At 45.7% G+C, this 15,626-nt stretch overlaps 1 protein-coding gene and 1 long non-coding RNA gene across 6 annotated transcripts in view; one reads left to right on the top strand and one right to left on the bottom strand.

Moving 5' to 3' along the window:
• Nucleotides 1-8,201, bottom strand: part of BACE2 (beta-secretase 2) — a 54,350-nt gene extending 46,149 nt beyond the window's left edge. For both annotated transcript variants that reach the window (XR_006016932.1, XM_042033394.1), the window contains exon 1: nt 7,890-8,201. Coding sequence is in view for 1 of the 2 variants with exons in the window: in XM_042033394.1 (XP_041889328.1) it covers nt 7,890-8,201 (312 nt within the window). In the remaining variant the exon portion in view is untranslated. The remainder of the gene's footprint in view (nt 1-7,889) is intronic.
• LOC121667141 lies at nt 7,691-11,025 on the top strand. 4 transcript variants are annotated; one of them, XR_006016939.1, is made up of 3 exons: nt 7,691-7,922; nt 8,831-9,323; nt 10,489-11,025. It is a non-coding gene; the product is annotated as an uncharacterized LOC121667141 (long non-coding RNA). The 4 variants fall into 4 exon arrangements; XR_006016938.1 differs by lacking the exon at nt 7,691-7,922 and adding an exon at nt 8,453-8,542; XR_006016937.1 differs by lacking the exon at nt 7,691-7,922 and adding an exon at nt 8,484-8,703.
• Nucleotides 11,026-15,626: the final 4,601 nt, after the last annotated feature.

Raw genomic sequence — 15,626 nt, 5'->3', positions numbered from 1 at the left:
AAGATGCCACAACTGTTAATTCCTTGTACTGCAAACACTGACAGTCAGGGTTTCTGTATCAGCACGTATCATAACGGAATTTTGGAAGTAAAGTTTCCATTTACATAGGAAAAAAAATGTGAGGGAAAAAACCTCCCTCGAGATTTCACAAAGTCACAATTTTGAAAATAGATCCAAATCCCACAGTCGAAATGAGACACCCCAGTATTTTATTGTCTGTGTCAAAACTATTGCTGCCAATGGCATTCTTCAAATTCTTTTCTTCCCAAACAGCACAATAAAATTTTCAAGTTGGCATATGCAGGACCCAAAGCAGGTAAGCCTTTTGTTCCTGTAGAAGCCCCAAATCCTGATTTTCTCTGGTGTGAAGCTTCTTATGGCAGCAAAGTAGGAAACAGAAAGAGCCTGGGTGGTGAGAAAATGCTCACATCTGACCTTGACCTGAGCCTGGGCACCAGGTGGGCTCCAAGGTGCTCTTCTGAGAGCCACTCTCACAGGCAGATCCACTCACAAATACGAAGGAATTATCTGAGAGATGGCTGCCAAAAGTATCCAGTTATTTTTCCCCTGTCAAATGGCAGGAGCTGGCCTTTAATCCTTCCCTCAAGTGGAAAGGTGACTCTCAGTTCTTGAGTTGTCAAGTCTTTTTCTTTAAAGAAAAAATGCCAGTTTTGGAGTTTTGGATCCCTAAGGATGGATTCTTCTCTGTATTTAGGGAGGAGGAGCTTACCAAGTGTTACTGCAGCATTAATACCTTTCCTCTTTTAAAATACGACCAGCCTAGGATGTGAGACCAGCATTTTCCCTGAAAGCATGCAATGTAGCTCAACAGCAGTTTTTGCTAGTAAATAGGTATAAAAATAAGCCAACCACAAAGCTAAATAAAATCAACTAATTTTAGTACTTGCAAACTGAGCAGAGAGGACAAAATCTACAAGTAATTTGTTTTTCACAATATCAAATTATTAGTAAGCAGTGGTGAGGGAAAAAAGGGATTGCAGAGTGCAATTACTGTCTTAACAGATTCCCTTCAAAAGGGCCTAATTATGACACATTAATTGTATTCAGTGAATTGTAATTTTCACTCGAATAAGATTTTTTCCCCCATCTAGCTTGTTTTATTCAAGTTCCCTCCCCATGATACCCCACAGGTTTTATCTGTTTGAGAAGGACTCTTAAAAAAAAAACCAAAATAAAAGTCTAAAACATTTGTCCCCTGCTGCCCTCCCCAAAAAATACCCTTAGACATAAAAAGGCAGCGAGACCAGTAGGAAAGACAGGCAAAATGAAGAATGAGGGAAGAACTCTGAGGGAGGAGAGAGAACAGGGGAAAAAAGGTGCTATTTTATCAGCCTTTGGCAAAAGAGGAAGCAAACATTGATTCTGGCCCCGAGGCTTTCTGAAGGCTCCAGGGCTGACTTTGCTACGTGGCTGCTCTTGGATGTGCACAGCCAAAAGTCCATTGGACAGCCACGCCTGGAGCAAGGCTGCTGAACAGGCTGGGCATGTGGGCAGCAGCAGCTGCCATGGCCAAACTTTCATCCTAAGAGGGAGAAGTTTGCAGAGTTCCTTGGTGAGGCTCTCAGGTGATCCCAGGCTGCTGCATCTTTCACTGTGCAGAGCACGCAGGAGCTACTGCAGCAAAACCAAAATCATGGGGTTGGTGCAGACTCAAGCTCCCTCAGGTGCTGCCAGTGGTAGAGGAGCTCCCGGAGTGTTGCAAGTCAAGGGAAAAGCACAGAGGATTGCTCATGCTGAGGTCCTGGTCTCAACTAGGCTGTTACTAGCCCGAGTGAGCTGGGTCCTGCCAGCCCAGTTCCTTAATGCCACGATCCAGTCACACGGCGGGCTGTGATGGAGGCACATGCAGAAAGGAAAATAAGATCTATCAAGTTGTGGGCTACTTTAAGTGCTTTGAAAAGCACTGAGCTAATGGATACAAATTCAGGTGTAAAAGTGACCTTGGAACAAGCTCTGTGTTTGCTTCATGAGCTGGATCTGCAGAGCAAACCCAGGCTGGGAAGCACCAAGACATAGGACAGGCCCATCAATGGCAGGAAAAAACACTTCCTTTTTTAAGGCAGCTGAGCCTTACTTTTTACTGCCTCCTTTACTTTGAAGATTTGATCTCAAGCCTTAATCTATGCTGAAATAGAAGCAACAAGTTCCTTCACTTATTTACACAAGTTGTTTGTATGATTAAAACTGTATTTTACAGCCAGTAGGAAAAGGGAGAGAGGTCTGTCCATCTCGTACTGGAGAGGCACACGTGCAAGCCATTGTACCAGCTTTCTTCTTCAAACAGAGCTGTACTTGACAATGACCAGACAACATTTCAGGTCAGACTCGTCTCACTTACACTGAGTGAGAAAATTTCAAAGATAATAATATGTGGAGGCAATGTAATAGCTAATGTGTCCTCACATACTCAAAGTCGTAACTGCTCTTCAAGAAAATGAAGACTCCTGAAAGGTGTAGTAGCTTTTAAATCTCTCTTGGCAGATGCTGTCCCTAGAGCTCACAGTCCTCTAGTTGGGGGGGGGAGAAGGAAGAAAAAACAAAACAAAAACCCAAAAACAACAAGAAGAGAAAGATTTCTTCCTTAATAATTCAAATGAACCAAACACATGGAAATTCCACGTGGGCTTTCTTTCGTCCACTGGTTCATTTTCATCTCATTTCTACTCCAAATCTCAACTAATTTACACCTTAATCAGACAAAACAGTTATTTGCTCATCCTCTACTTTCCTCTTTCCAGATTTAACTGATGCTTTTTCCTTGATAGAGAATGAAATGCAAAGAGTGTAAAAAATGTGAGCCTGACACTTATTCCCACCACCCCTGCTCCTCACAACAGCTCTTCTGCACCAACCCACCAGGATCTGAATTCAGGATTGCCATGACCAGAGACCCTGGATAATAAAGCTTCCACTAATCCTCTGAAGAGGAGAAAGCACCTTTAAAGGAGCAGTTAGTGGGGCTCTAATCCCTAACTCTGGGAGAAGAGCACATCCTGAGGAATGACCACGGTGAGCATCTTCCATTTACTGTAACTAGCACTCGTATTTTGGGTTATTCCATAGTACAGGCTCTACTCCCTCCATGCAGTCCCTTTTGCCAGGGCTAATTTTGAATGGAAGGAGGTGCTGGAATGCTCATTTGTAAAGGCAGGGATTTTTCTGTCAACCCAAACCTGGTATGTTTGTTTGCTTTGTCTTGGGTCAAAAATACAACACAGCCCACTAGGCCGCAGCTGTTCACTGAATTAGTCCTGAATTACGACTGCCAGGTCTTTGTCCTTTTTATTTTACAGGTATCCAACAGCAACAACCACCAAAATCTACTCATCTCATCATTTAACAACAGGCATATTTTGCATTTCAATAGTGTTTCTGTGAGACAGATCTGGAGGGATTTTGATGCTGCCACCTCAAAACACTCCAGTGCACCACAGAACTCGTCGTTGCTTCTCAACTCTTTGTTTTTTCAGCTTTCATTAAGAAATCATAAATAAACACAAAAGACCCTAGTAATCACGGAACAAAGTAAAATTAAAAAGACAGAAAGAAGGAGAGATTTGAGATGGAACCTGCCTTCTAGTATTTGAACCAAGAAAGATCACATTTTAAAACTTATCTAGAAAGACAGTGCGCCCCTTTTCAACAAAATTAAGAAAGTGGAGCTGAGGTTGTTGGGGAAGAGCACACCAGAAATCAGATTACAAGAGCAGCTGAATCTTTCCTCACATCTTCATTCCCTCCAACACTCAGGGAGTGAGAGCCACCAGCAATTAAGGAATAATGGCTGCAAGTTCAGAACTTGTTAATGTGTGTGTACATCACCTTCAGAACACGAAGCCATAAATTCTGAGTCCGTGACACACTAGAGGTATTTAATACATATCCTTCTTTATCATTCCTTTCTTTAATAGCTGGAAGAAATAGAAGGGAAAATAACCTCCCACCAATTATGTGGGAACTGAAGTTTGTGTTTTGCAGCGGAGGCCGTTAGACCCAACATCCACGCTGACCTTAAAACTTGGGAGCAAGTTTATAGAAGGGGTTTTTGCTCACCCCATGCACAGAACAAACTGCCATTAGGATAAACAGCAGATAGAAAAGCCTCTTCGTGCACAGAATGAAAAACTGACACTGAAAGAAAGAAGCAGTGGCATTCAGAGTACAAGTTGGATTCTTCCGTCGTTAATCAGACCCGGAGCTCTCAGGGGCCACACACCCAGCCACTCTTTCACAGAGAAGTTGCAGGAGTAACATTTACCTGTTCTCAATAAAAACACAGCTCAGAAATGCAGTGGGACCAGCAGGACTACCACCACCTCATACAAGAGACAAGATGAGGCAGTGGTAGTGTCCCTGCAAACATTTAATGCAGTCCAGATGGACTTCAAGAAAGCTGTGAAAAGCATGAGTTTTTTTAAGAGTGACTATTCTTTTGGTCAAAAGCTTGTAGGAGAAACAAAATTAATATGAAGAGAACTGCAGCGAAGATAGCAAAAACCCCTAAATGATCTTTGATTCAATTTCTCCCAGTGCCTATAATCTCAGGGTAGGCAAAATAATAAAAGATAGAGCAAAGGAATTCTATCGGATTATTTAAAGAAATAACTAAGAACACTGCATACAATTCATATTGGGCTCTTGCCACCTCTTATTTAAATCTGGAATTGGAAGAAGTGCACCTGTACAGACAGATATAAAGCACATCATCCATCAGAAGTAGGACACATAACACATCCATGAAATAAGGGACAAATACACAACACCCTTCAATTCAATAGACTGTTTTCACCTTTCACATAATCTTAAGTAGGTCTACATGTGAATGAGTAAGAATTAATGGGAGTAATAACATTTGACACCGACCTGGTAGCTGGGCTGGAGATCTGATAGGATTAGGAAGGATACTGTATCATAAAACTGGAAATGATCAGAAACACTTTGGCTGCAAACACTTTGCAAAACTGGATTGACTGCACTGAAGTTTCCTGTCTTGGAAATAAAATAAATTTTGACTTCACACAGCTGCTCTATTTTTGTACCGTCAGAACAAGTGTTTCAGAACTGCCATTGTGAATCGCAGTTCTGTGCTGTGTTTATCTGCTATATGACAAATCAGAATTGGAATGAAAGCCAAAAAGTATGCCTTAAATGACCTGAAAAACGAAATTCTGTCATCGTAGCTTCCTTCCAAGAACAGAAATTAAAAAAGGAAAAATTCTAAAAATGCAGCTGAGCAGTAAAGCAAGCCCTGCAGTGCTGAAGCCTTTCACAAATGTTCATTCCCCATTCTGGCACAGCAGCTTCCAACACTTGACGCACACGCTCCCGAAGTCACTGGGCACCAACACTGATGTGACCACGACATCAAACCTGGTGCCTCTTCTCACAGCCTGCTACTTGGTCATGGTCCCCCACTGCCCTGTGTGCACTTCCCCATCCCCTCTCTCTCCCATCCAGAGCAGCAGCCGTGCCATCCACCTTTCAGTACAGAAGCGCAGCCGCGCTGCTCCTCCGCTCTTCCTTGCCAGCATCCTCCTTCCTTTTTGGCAAAATGTCAGGGCAGTGTTCCTGCTCTCTGGGCTGGCAGTCCTGGGGCAGGCCTGGCTGAGGCAGGGAGCTGGGAAGTCCCAAGCTGGAGGGGTGCAAGAGCAAAGGAAGGTGTCCAAGCATCACTTAACAGCGCAGCTTCTGACGTGAAGCGAAGTCAGGTTGGGAGGAGCATTTAAATCAGGAAAAGATTTTCTTTTTCTACATGATCATGCACAGCCCACTCCCAGCTCCAGCAACGACTTGCCCAAGGAGCTTAACACAATCCAACGCTTGGCACTATCCAGACACTTGCTTTTAGTAGCAGCATGTGAAGCATTCCAGCACCAACAGTAGCAGCTTTGTAGCTTTATACTACTCATTGCAAAGCAGAAAAACAGCAAGTACATTTGTGATCTTTAAGTCTTCTGGTTTTAGCCAGGGAACGAGAGAACAAATTCATCCTCATCAAAAGTAGCGAATAAATTCTAACTGCTCCACTGAGTCATTACACACCAAGATCTGATTTGGGAAATAGAAGCATTTATAACCTTACTTACAACCTCAGTGGGTCTACTTGTAAATAAAGCCTCACATGTGTCAAACCAGTGGTGGTCTTTAAAATAATTAACTTTGCAAGAAGTCTGAACTAGTTCAAAATAGTAAAAGCTTTGCAGCCAGATTCAAAGTATGTTTTTTTCATGTGGAAAAAATAAAAATCAGAGACAAGTTCAGCTGAAACCTTACATCACCCATCATACAAGTGATACGAGCTGTTAAGCATAAGTGAAGCCTCTGGGTGTACTGAGGGCAGCACATTTCTCCCTCTTAGACCTCCAGTCATATCATTAAAGGCCTGTCACATTTTTCCTTCTCCACTTCTTCCAATTTCAGAATCCCCCAAGACATGTAAGGAGATAATATGCTTGATAGCCACTTTTTCTACCTGAAATTTTTTTTTTTTTCATTTAACACATGCTGAATTGGGTGATTAGTCCAATCAAATCTGGTGCCTCGATTCTGGCAGAAGCCAATACTGAATGTTTGAATGTTCCCTGGAGTTATGAAGCACACACCACGCCACACTAACAGAACTACTCAAATATGCATCACTCAACATGGAGGAAAATTTATTTCATGGCCTCTGTGGCTACTGGGCCACACCTTGATATGTCAGACCTAGTTAGATTTTTTTTTTTAAACCCTATTTATTGATTATAAAACAATGCCAGCCTTTCTCAATGCATGCATTGATCCTAGTGTGATACCTTTTGATTAGAGAGATGATGTGGTCAATCCTCATACATTCGAGGGTCAAAAAAAAGAAAGAGCTCACAGACGTCCAAAAAATGCAATGACGGCTGAACACTCCCTATTGGCTGCACATTTTGGCATTCATTGGCTTTTTATTACGTAGGGGAGTTAAGCAGAAGAATAAAGAATTTTTTTTCCCTGTCTACACTGGGAACATAAGGACCCAAACTCCTGAAGCAAACAAAAAGTTCTGAAGGAAAGCCCCGAGGGCTCTCAGGAAATTAATCCCAACTCAGCTGACTAGTCATCCCCACCAGCAGCCCAGCACCGCTCCGCCTGGGATCTCATGACACGGATGGAAGAGCAACTACACGGCAAAAAAAAAAAAAACCAAAAACCCTGAAACAAACTTCGGCCACTCTGCTGGAGGCAGAGAGGGAAGATTCAAGGCAACACGCTCTATTTGAAAACAATATCCAGAACACACACATTCTTTGCCCTGTTAATGAGCAACACATGGATTCCCGACAGAAGGGGCTGGTTGTGCCCAGCCATCACTTAGTTTAGCAGGAAGATGCCGAGTGATTCTCCCGGGAGCACCGGGAAGATCTTCCAAAGCATCCAATCACGATGCAGAGCAGCTTAAAAAAGCAAAGAATAATAAAAAAAGCACCCTCTGTCTCTAGAACACGGTCAGTTCGACTGGCAGAACAACTCGCTTCGGATCCAAACGCCGTGACACAGCCTAAAAAAAAGCCTGGGGACCAGATCCGCAGATTTCCAGAGCAGTGCCCGGGCAGGGGCAGGACAGGGCAGCCGGGGGCTGCTTCTCTGCTTTCTTCCCTCCCTGCCGGCCGGCGGAAAGTCGCTGCCGCCGCCGCCGCTCCCCCGCGCCGGGCACCGGCCCCGTCTCCCGGGAAGGGGGAGAAAGGGGAAGGAGGAGGCGCCAGCGCCGAGCACGGCGACGAAGTTGCGTTGGAACCGGGGGAGCCCGGCAGAGTCGCTCCCACCCAGGACAAGTTTGGCCCTCTCCTTCCTTCCCCTCCCCTCCCCGCGCCCCCAGCCCGCAGCCCCCGGCCCGCTCCTACCGCCTGCGGCGGGGTCCCGATCAGCATCTCCAGGTAGTAGCCGCGGCCGGAGTCGCCCTGAAGGTTCTCCACCATGGCTAAAAAGTTGAGGGTGCCGCCGGGATCCGAGGCCAAGGCCAAGCCGTCCGCAGCCCCGGGGGCATCCTGCTGCCGGCTGCCGCTCGCCGGCCGCAGCACCACCGGGGCGGGCGGCGAGCCGGCGGGGGCGGCGGGGTGGGACACGCGGAGCGGGAGGGAGAAGAGCGCCCGGCAGAGCCCCGCGGTGCCGGCCAGGAGGAGCAGCAACCCGGGAGCCGCCAGCGGCGTCCCCATCCCGGCGGCAGCGCGGGGCCGGGAATCGCTTCCCAAGTGCGGCGGCTCCGGCCGGAGGCAGCGGCCGCCTGGCTGCCAGACTGGAGCAGCCGAGGGGGGAGGAGGAGGAGGAGGAGGAGGAGGAAGAAGAAGGGAGCGGCTTACCCACGCCCCGACTCCATCTCCCCCTCCCCCGAAGCGAGCTCCTCCTCGCGTTTCTCCCGCACGGCCCCCGGAGTTCCGAGCGCTCCGGTTGCCCGGGGGCCGTGCGGGAAAGTTGCTCCGACCCAGCGCCCACGGGAGAAACTTCCCGGCTCGGCTCAGCCCTGCCCGCAGCCCCGCTATCGGAGCGTGACGGCACGGTGGGGAGAAAAGTTTCCGAAAGCCTTAAAGGGAGAGCGGCGGAGCGGGGATGTGGTGGCGGGGGTGACCGGGGCTCCAGGCTCCTGCAGCCTCCGTGGGGAGCCGCTGCCATCACTTCCCCGCGGCAGCGGAGGCTGTGGTCGGGCAGGAGGAGGTGGAGGTGGGAATTCGGGGTCACTCGGGGATGCGGGAGCGTGTCCCCGTGTGCCAGTTCACACGGTGGCGGCTGGTGTGAGGAGCGGGCGTGTGTGTGTGCGCGTGTGGAAATTCATCTGCTGCACCGGCAGGAGCGAGGCACGCAAGGCGTCTGCTTGAGAGAGCATGCGAGGCTTTAAATGTCTTCATCATGCACGGAATTAATAACGGCAGTCAAGTGTGGCCTTTTGAAAGATGGGAACACTTAGGATGGAATTAGTCTCGACATCTCTGGACTAATGACAGTGCCTGATGGATCGTTGGATGGAGCAGATAGTCCAAAAGCCTTGAAATGTAACACTGGGCAAGTCTAAGCAGAGTCACTCTGTGGTTGTTTCTGGCTCTTCCCCCAAGTCCTGGCTAGTAGATAAAAGTTGAAAAATATCCAGCTTAAGTCATGTGTTCTCTCGGTGTCCCCTGATCAATTTGCTGTCCTAGGCAACCACCTGGTCTCTCCCTGTGTGTGAATCTGTGCCAAACTGCGTGGACTAAGATCCCTCCCCTGCCAGAGTAAACTGAAAGAGCTCCCTCCTTCCCTTCCTTGAGCTGGAGTAATCGTCCGCAAGCTTTCCAGGTGCTTCACAGGTATTAAATGAAGTTTCCCTAAGAGGTAGACAGTAGTGGTGTTCATTCCTGGGAAGGCTGAGCAGCCTGTTTGGGGGAAGGATACTCGAGTGACGCTGTTAATCGTAGCCATTTGTCAGAGTTGCTTGAAGATGGTAATTCTTACAAGGAAAGTGGGAGCCCACCTTCCCTTGCTGAAGGAAAATAGGTGTTTTCACATTTTTTCACTGATGTTTTCATTACTCTGGCTCTGCCACCTCAGATCTGGAGCCCTTGTGGTCACTTTGTAGGGCCTCCCTTGGATCATTTCAGTGCTTCTGGTGCAGCTGGATGCTTTTCCTCCTGCATCTATGGCAGGAGGGGGATGCAGACCCTGTCCTGGCTGGTGGAGCTCTCTGAAAGAAGGAAAGTGCTGCAGGGGATGTGGGAAAACCTGCAAGGACCTTGGCCTGGCTGGGGATGGAGGAGAGGATGTAAATGAAGCTTCCTCTCAGGAGGTTGTTGTGCTTGTGGGAAACCACACACCTCGCTAAGAGGTGAAATTGTGCAAAGTTCCCCTGCTGCACAAAGCTCCCTATTTGCCTGACAAGTAGGAATGTGAAATATCACAGCCCTGATCTGTCTAGTCTCACCTGCTCCAGACAGAGGGAAAATGCTGCTGTGGGCTGATGGTAGCAGAACACCTGAGGGAGTGGCAGCCAGGCTCACACAAAGAGGTTATCTCCGGGGTGCTACAGTAATGGCTTTTCCTAACGTAGCTGGGATAGTGACAGGTTACATTGTGGGGTCTGTCTAGTTGCAGATGAAGCTGAAGGGGAATTAAAATGCTTGGGGCTCTTCATGGGTGAGCTGAAAACTGGAGAAATGCCCCCGCCCCTTTGGAAAAGGGAATGTGAAAAGTAATCAGGAGTATAATTGAACACCCCCTCAGAGTGGTAGGGATGTATTTAGAACAGTCAGCAGCTATGTGCATTTTGTTTTAATTCTTTTACAGTACAGTAAGTCTTCCCCCTTGCTGCTGTTGCTAAGATACGTTACCACACTCCTGGCTAAAGCAATTCCAGTCCAAGGAGTGTATAGTTTTCAGAGCATAGAAGATATAGCATAGCCTTTAAGTGTTTAAGAGAAAACTTGTCCTTTTTTTCATGCTGTTTGGTAAAAGTTCTTCTCATCCTGTATTCCACAGCCCTGGATCGGTCTCGTAGTAAATACACATCAGGCAGCTGCTGCACAGGAGATGCTGTGTGTGAAACCTTCTGTGAACCATCCCAGCAGGGCCTGTTGTGGGGTTTCTGCCTTGCCTCCTCTGTTCCTTTTATTTATTTAAGCATCTGATAAGGATTAGGCTGTGCCACGTACAGGTGAGAAGTTCCAGTGCATTTCTGAATGCTGGCAGGAATGGGCCTTAGAAGAGCAATGTGAACAGCTGCTCAAGAAAGGAGATATAAAAAAAAGTCCTCCCAGAGAGCCAAATGTAACTACATCCAAGATGTTCCTTGGAGAGGAAGTCATCTGTATGCAATGAATGCCACAGTCAACATGCACATTTGGTTTTTTATGTATCACATACAGAAAATAAATGAAATGTCAGAAGTAGGCACAAGTTTACGTGTCTATATGCTTTGTATTCTACAATATTTGGTGAATCTTGTTTTTCTCTATTTTTGTGATTCCAAATATGTGTTCTTTGAGTAAATAACAATAAAAATAATTTAAAATATCAGCCTCTGTGAAAAGGTGTTTTTTTTTTTTTTAAAGTCAACTGTCCACATATAAATTTTCAGGTAAATCTTGACTTTAATCCAACTCTGCATTAATTTTATTCATTGGTACCATGGTGCTTTAAACCGTGAGGCACTTGACAGTGAATTAACATCTGTCTCTATAACACGATCTTCCACCAATATTTACAGGATACAGAGCATCATAAAAATGCAACTGCTCTGTGCTGTGGGCAAGGTGTCTGAACTCAGTCAGAGGGGACAGTTGCTCTGTGGAGATGTTAGATCAGGCCTGTTGAGAAAACAAGCAGGAACAGAGAAGGCATCTGAAGATGCAGAGGAAGTGCTGGAGCTGATCTGAGCAGAGGAACTGTGTGTGGCTAAAAAGAGATCCTCTCCTTCCCAAAGAGGAAGCTATTAGGGGACTGCTCAGATCGAAGCGCCTTCTGCTGAGCTTCTGAAGGAGTCAGACTGACCTGTGCTATCGTTACACAATCATAAGGGCAGACGGACACAAAGACCTCTGTCCTAAAATTGCTTTGTCTACTTTCTGTGTTCTTGCTCTTAGCATAATCAATACTTTGGTTTTAAGAAGAGTGATTGTTCCTTGCTGCTAATTCCGCACTGTTCTGGAAGGAAGCCCAGCTGGACCTGCAGTGTGCAAAGGGTTAATTCACAGACTTCAGCAGCCCTGGGAGAGGGGAGGTTTTGTTCTTCCTGAACCTTACTGGGAAAAGGTCTTCTCTGTCTGTAGTTGTCTTGCAATCAGCTTTTTCATATTTTGGGCCTAATCCAGTGCAGTACTGCTTGTATGAGACAGAAGTGCAAACAATCAAGTGGCAGCAGAGGCCACAAGGTCTGGCTCTGTTTTGTGTCTGCCAAGGTTTGGCTCTGTCGTCAAAGGCCACGAATAAAACAGCCGCCCCATGGGATGAGAAATGTGCCACCCAGGAGAGCTGTTCCAGTCGTATTCCTGGGGCTCTAAAATGTCCCCTGTGCCAAAGGGAGGGCAGGGACACTTCTGGACTTTTATAAGGATGGAGTCTGTGCCCTGTGTGTAGAGCTCATGCAGAATGAATCTTGTGGCTGAAGACTCTGTGCTTGGGGATGTAGGTGCAAATCCTTGTCACCATCCATCTCTTTATTTTGGGTAGAGGATCTGTGGATCTGTGGGTGGGGGTGTCTTCTCTGGTCACTGTCTGTGCAATGAGTTGTCTGAATGATGATATCACCCTCTGGCTGCAGGTGAACACGTAAGGTGGTGTAGAGCCAAGGTGAGCAGAGGGATGGAGCTGCTCTCCTGTGAGGAAAGGCTGAGAGAATTGGGATTGCTCAGCCTGGAGAAGAGAAGCTTTGGGGTGACCTCATTGTGGCCTTCGAAGAAAGATGGGGAGAGGCTTTTTACAAGGGCATGCAGTGACAGGACAAGAGGGAATGGCTCCAAACTGACAGAGAATAGGTTTAAATTAGATGTTAGGAAGGAGCTCTTCTGTGAGGGTAGTGAGGCACTGGAAAAGGTTGCCTGGAGGAGCTGTGGTGGCCCCATCCCTGGAAGTGTCCAAGGCCAAGTTGGACAGGGCTTGGAACAACCTGGGACAGTGGAAGGTGTCCCTGCCCATGGCAGGGGGGATGGAATGATCTTTAAGTTTCCATCCAACCTAAACCATTCCATGGTTTTATGATCCTTTTTTCTCTAACAGAGTGGTGTGTGACCAACCAAAGGGCAGAGATGCAAAATACACCTTGTTTTGTGCTTGTCCCAGTGCTAAAGCAGAGGGGCTGTGCAGAAGCCATGGTCCCTCTTTGTGGAAAGGAGTAGGAACCAAGGAAGGGGAGGCAGAAACAGCTGCAGGTCCAAGGGGCTCCAAGCAGGGCTTGCTCAGGCCCCACAGTCTCAAAGGGCAGCAGAGAGCTGAGGTTAAGGGAAGGGTCATGAACACCCTGGTGCTACAGCACCATCAATATATTTGGTATTATGTTTGTTCTGATGGTTTATCACCTTCTGTTTGAGTGTTTCTGGTCTGGTGTAACTCGCTGCTGTCTGGGGAGCTGCTGTTTGAGCTCCTGCTCCACATCTGAGGCAACCTGCAGAGCTCTAGATAAATGCATTGACCACTCTCACAAAAGTGTTATTTCTCCTCAGAAAGTTCTGCAGGCTTCCTCAACTCTGTTCTCTAGTTGGCACAGGGGAAGAAATAATTTGTGGGTTAGACCTTCAAATGATCCAATATCGACCTCCTGATTCCAGACCTTCCTACACCACAAACAGCAATGGTTATAAATTCATAAACTATGAAAAATTAAACATGCAGTGAACTATAACAGGGCTTTGAAAACAACACATTGAGAGCTGGCACTGCTGAGATTACCCAGACATAAATGTGGGGCTGCAGCCCACTTGGCCAGAACTGCTAGACTGTTCATTTATTGTTAATAGTAAGAGTAGTAGGAACAGCTTGTTACTGAATGTTCAGGATACCCCTCAGCTAGGTCAAGACTTTTCAGAAGTGCTTAGACTCCACAGTATTTACTTGGAAGTGGAGGACATGGGATAGAGAGTCCTCATGGAAGTCTAGGCAATAGTTGTTGAACTGCAAAGTTCAACAAATAAAGGAGCTCACACAGAGCAAAATTAGTTCCTGCAACCTGTCTTTATAACCTGCTGCTTTTTTTGGTTCACCTTTCTTTATGACCCTGGTGCTGACCCTGGCAGAGCCTCTGAAGACTGGTAAATTTTGTCATAATCTATGAAAACCTGCAGTTTCCTTAACTTGGGGGCCTCAACTCAGTGACTGCCAGCCGGGCAGAGAGCTTCCTTCCTTTCCTCCCTTCCTGGGCCAGTGCATCTCTGGATTCTGGTTTAGATATGCTGCTGTAGTAAATAAAATCTGAAATGCTAAGGCTGAGCATGAACCACGTGCCTGAGTGATTCTGGGAGGAAGGAGAATTTAGAGGGGCAACCTAGGGACATGCAATTAGCAGCAATTTTTAAAAAGTTTGTTTTGATAGAAGATTATTTGCAACCTGACAATGAGCTCTTTATTTTTCGTTTTTGGCTTTTTGGTCTTGAAATGGTACTTTGTTTAAGAATTTTGCTTTTTTTTTAAGTTCGGTTTTTTTTTTTTTAATCCAAAAAAGTAACAAACACTGGAAAAAAATTGTTACACTCTTCCCAGTGACCTTGATCAAAATAACTTATTTTGTATCCTATTTCTTTCTAATTAGAAAACCAAAACCATAAAAAAACCCAACAAAACAAACAAAATGAAACAAAACAAAAACCACAAAACAAAACCAAAAAACCCAAAAAAACAAAAACCAAAAAACCAACCAACCAACCAAAAAAACAAAACAAACAAACAAAACCCCAAAAAACACCCCCCCATACACCAAAAACCAACCAAAAAGACCAAACAAAATTGAGCTCTGTTTTTCCAGAAGTCTTAGAAAGGTTGAAGTTGCTCAGTTCATGCATGTAAAGAAAAACATGTACATGACAAATGAAGATGTCACCAGCAAAGTAAGTCCACAGGCACTGAAATATTCTGGGCTTCTAAGCCATGGGGAAAATCTGATGCACCAAAGAGAGGTTTGCATCTATCAGCTTTGCAAAATAAGGTCGTCTTGTCATCCTTCTGGGCCTCTGGAGATCTCTGGAAATGCCAGAGAAAGGTGGAATGGAATTGTGTTCTACAGAATGAACTTTGAGTTCAGGATGTACCAGGGTATATTTAGACTTTTGAGTGTTTGTGCTAACGATAAACCCAAAATGCTACTTAAAACTCATGCATACTCTAAAAAAAAGTGATAATGAGCTCTTTTCAGCTCTGAATGTTGGACTTTCTGCAGGATAGAGCTGAAAAATGGTTTAGGTGCTTTAAGGTTAAGTAAGTCAATTAGTAAAAGGACTGTTATCCTACATTCACCTGGTAATGACAGTAATGAAATGGTCCAGAAAAAAATGTCCTAAGGCAAAAGACTCTGATCCCTTTCTAGAAAGATGAGTAAAAAATGGGCAACTTAAAAAGTTTGATTATGTTATTAATGTGTAGAATGTTACACAACTTTGCACTTCAATTTTTTGCTGTCTTTCCAGCAGTTCATTATTCGTCATCAGACACAGACTTAGAGGTCTTCTCATCAGTTATGTCTCCTGCCATTTGTTTCCAGAACCCAACAATGAGAATAATTATGCTTGCCTCTTGGAATTCTTTGTTTTCAGGAAACAGTGCATCAGGGAGGCTGTTTCAGAGATGCAGCCTCTGCCAGGCAGCCAGCCAAAAAGAGGCAGAAGGCTGAAAATAAAGCTTAAAAAACTTCAGGTGATTCTTCCCTCATTTGTAATGGTAGAGCCCACTGAAGTAAACTAGATTGATTTACTGCTTGTAAGGGCAAGATCTGGTAACTTTACTTCAATTTGTCTTTCCTTCTTAAATAGTTTGCACTGTTTCTTATGTTGGGCATCAGAAATATATTTCTTGGAGTTGTTTGCATGATTTCTGATTAATAATGCACAGAACCTCGAATTAGAGAAGCTTGTAACTGCTAAACTCAGAGGCTGAAGTCCTTTGGGCTGCAGGTCTGCCAGAGACTCACCCTATTT

Source organism: Corvus kubaryi, unplaced genomic scaffold, assembly GCF_017639235.1.
Source record: "Corvus kubaryi isolate FWS band 111438036 unplaced genomic scaffold, C.kubaryi_AGA036_p1.0 133, whole genome shotgun sequence".
Classification (NCBI taxonomy): domain Eukaryota; kingdom Metazoa; phylum Chordata; class Aves; order Passeriformes; family Corvidae; genus Corvus; species Corvus kubaryi.
The sequence above is the reverse complement of the archived record's forward strand: the minus strand, read 5'-3'. Positions and strand labels throughout refer to the sequence as shown.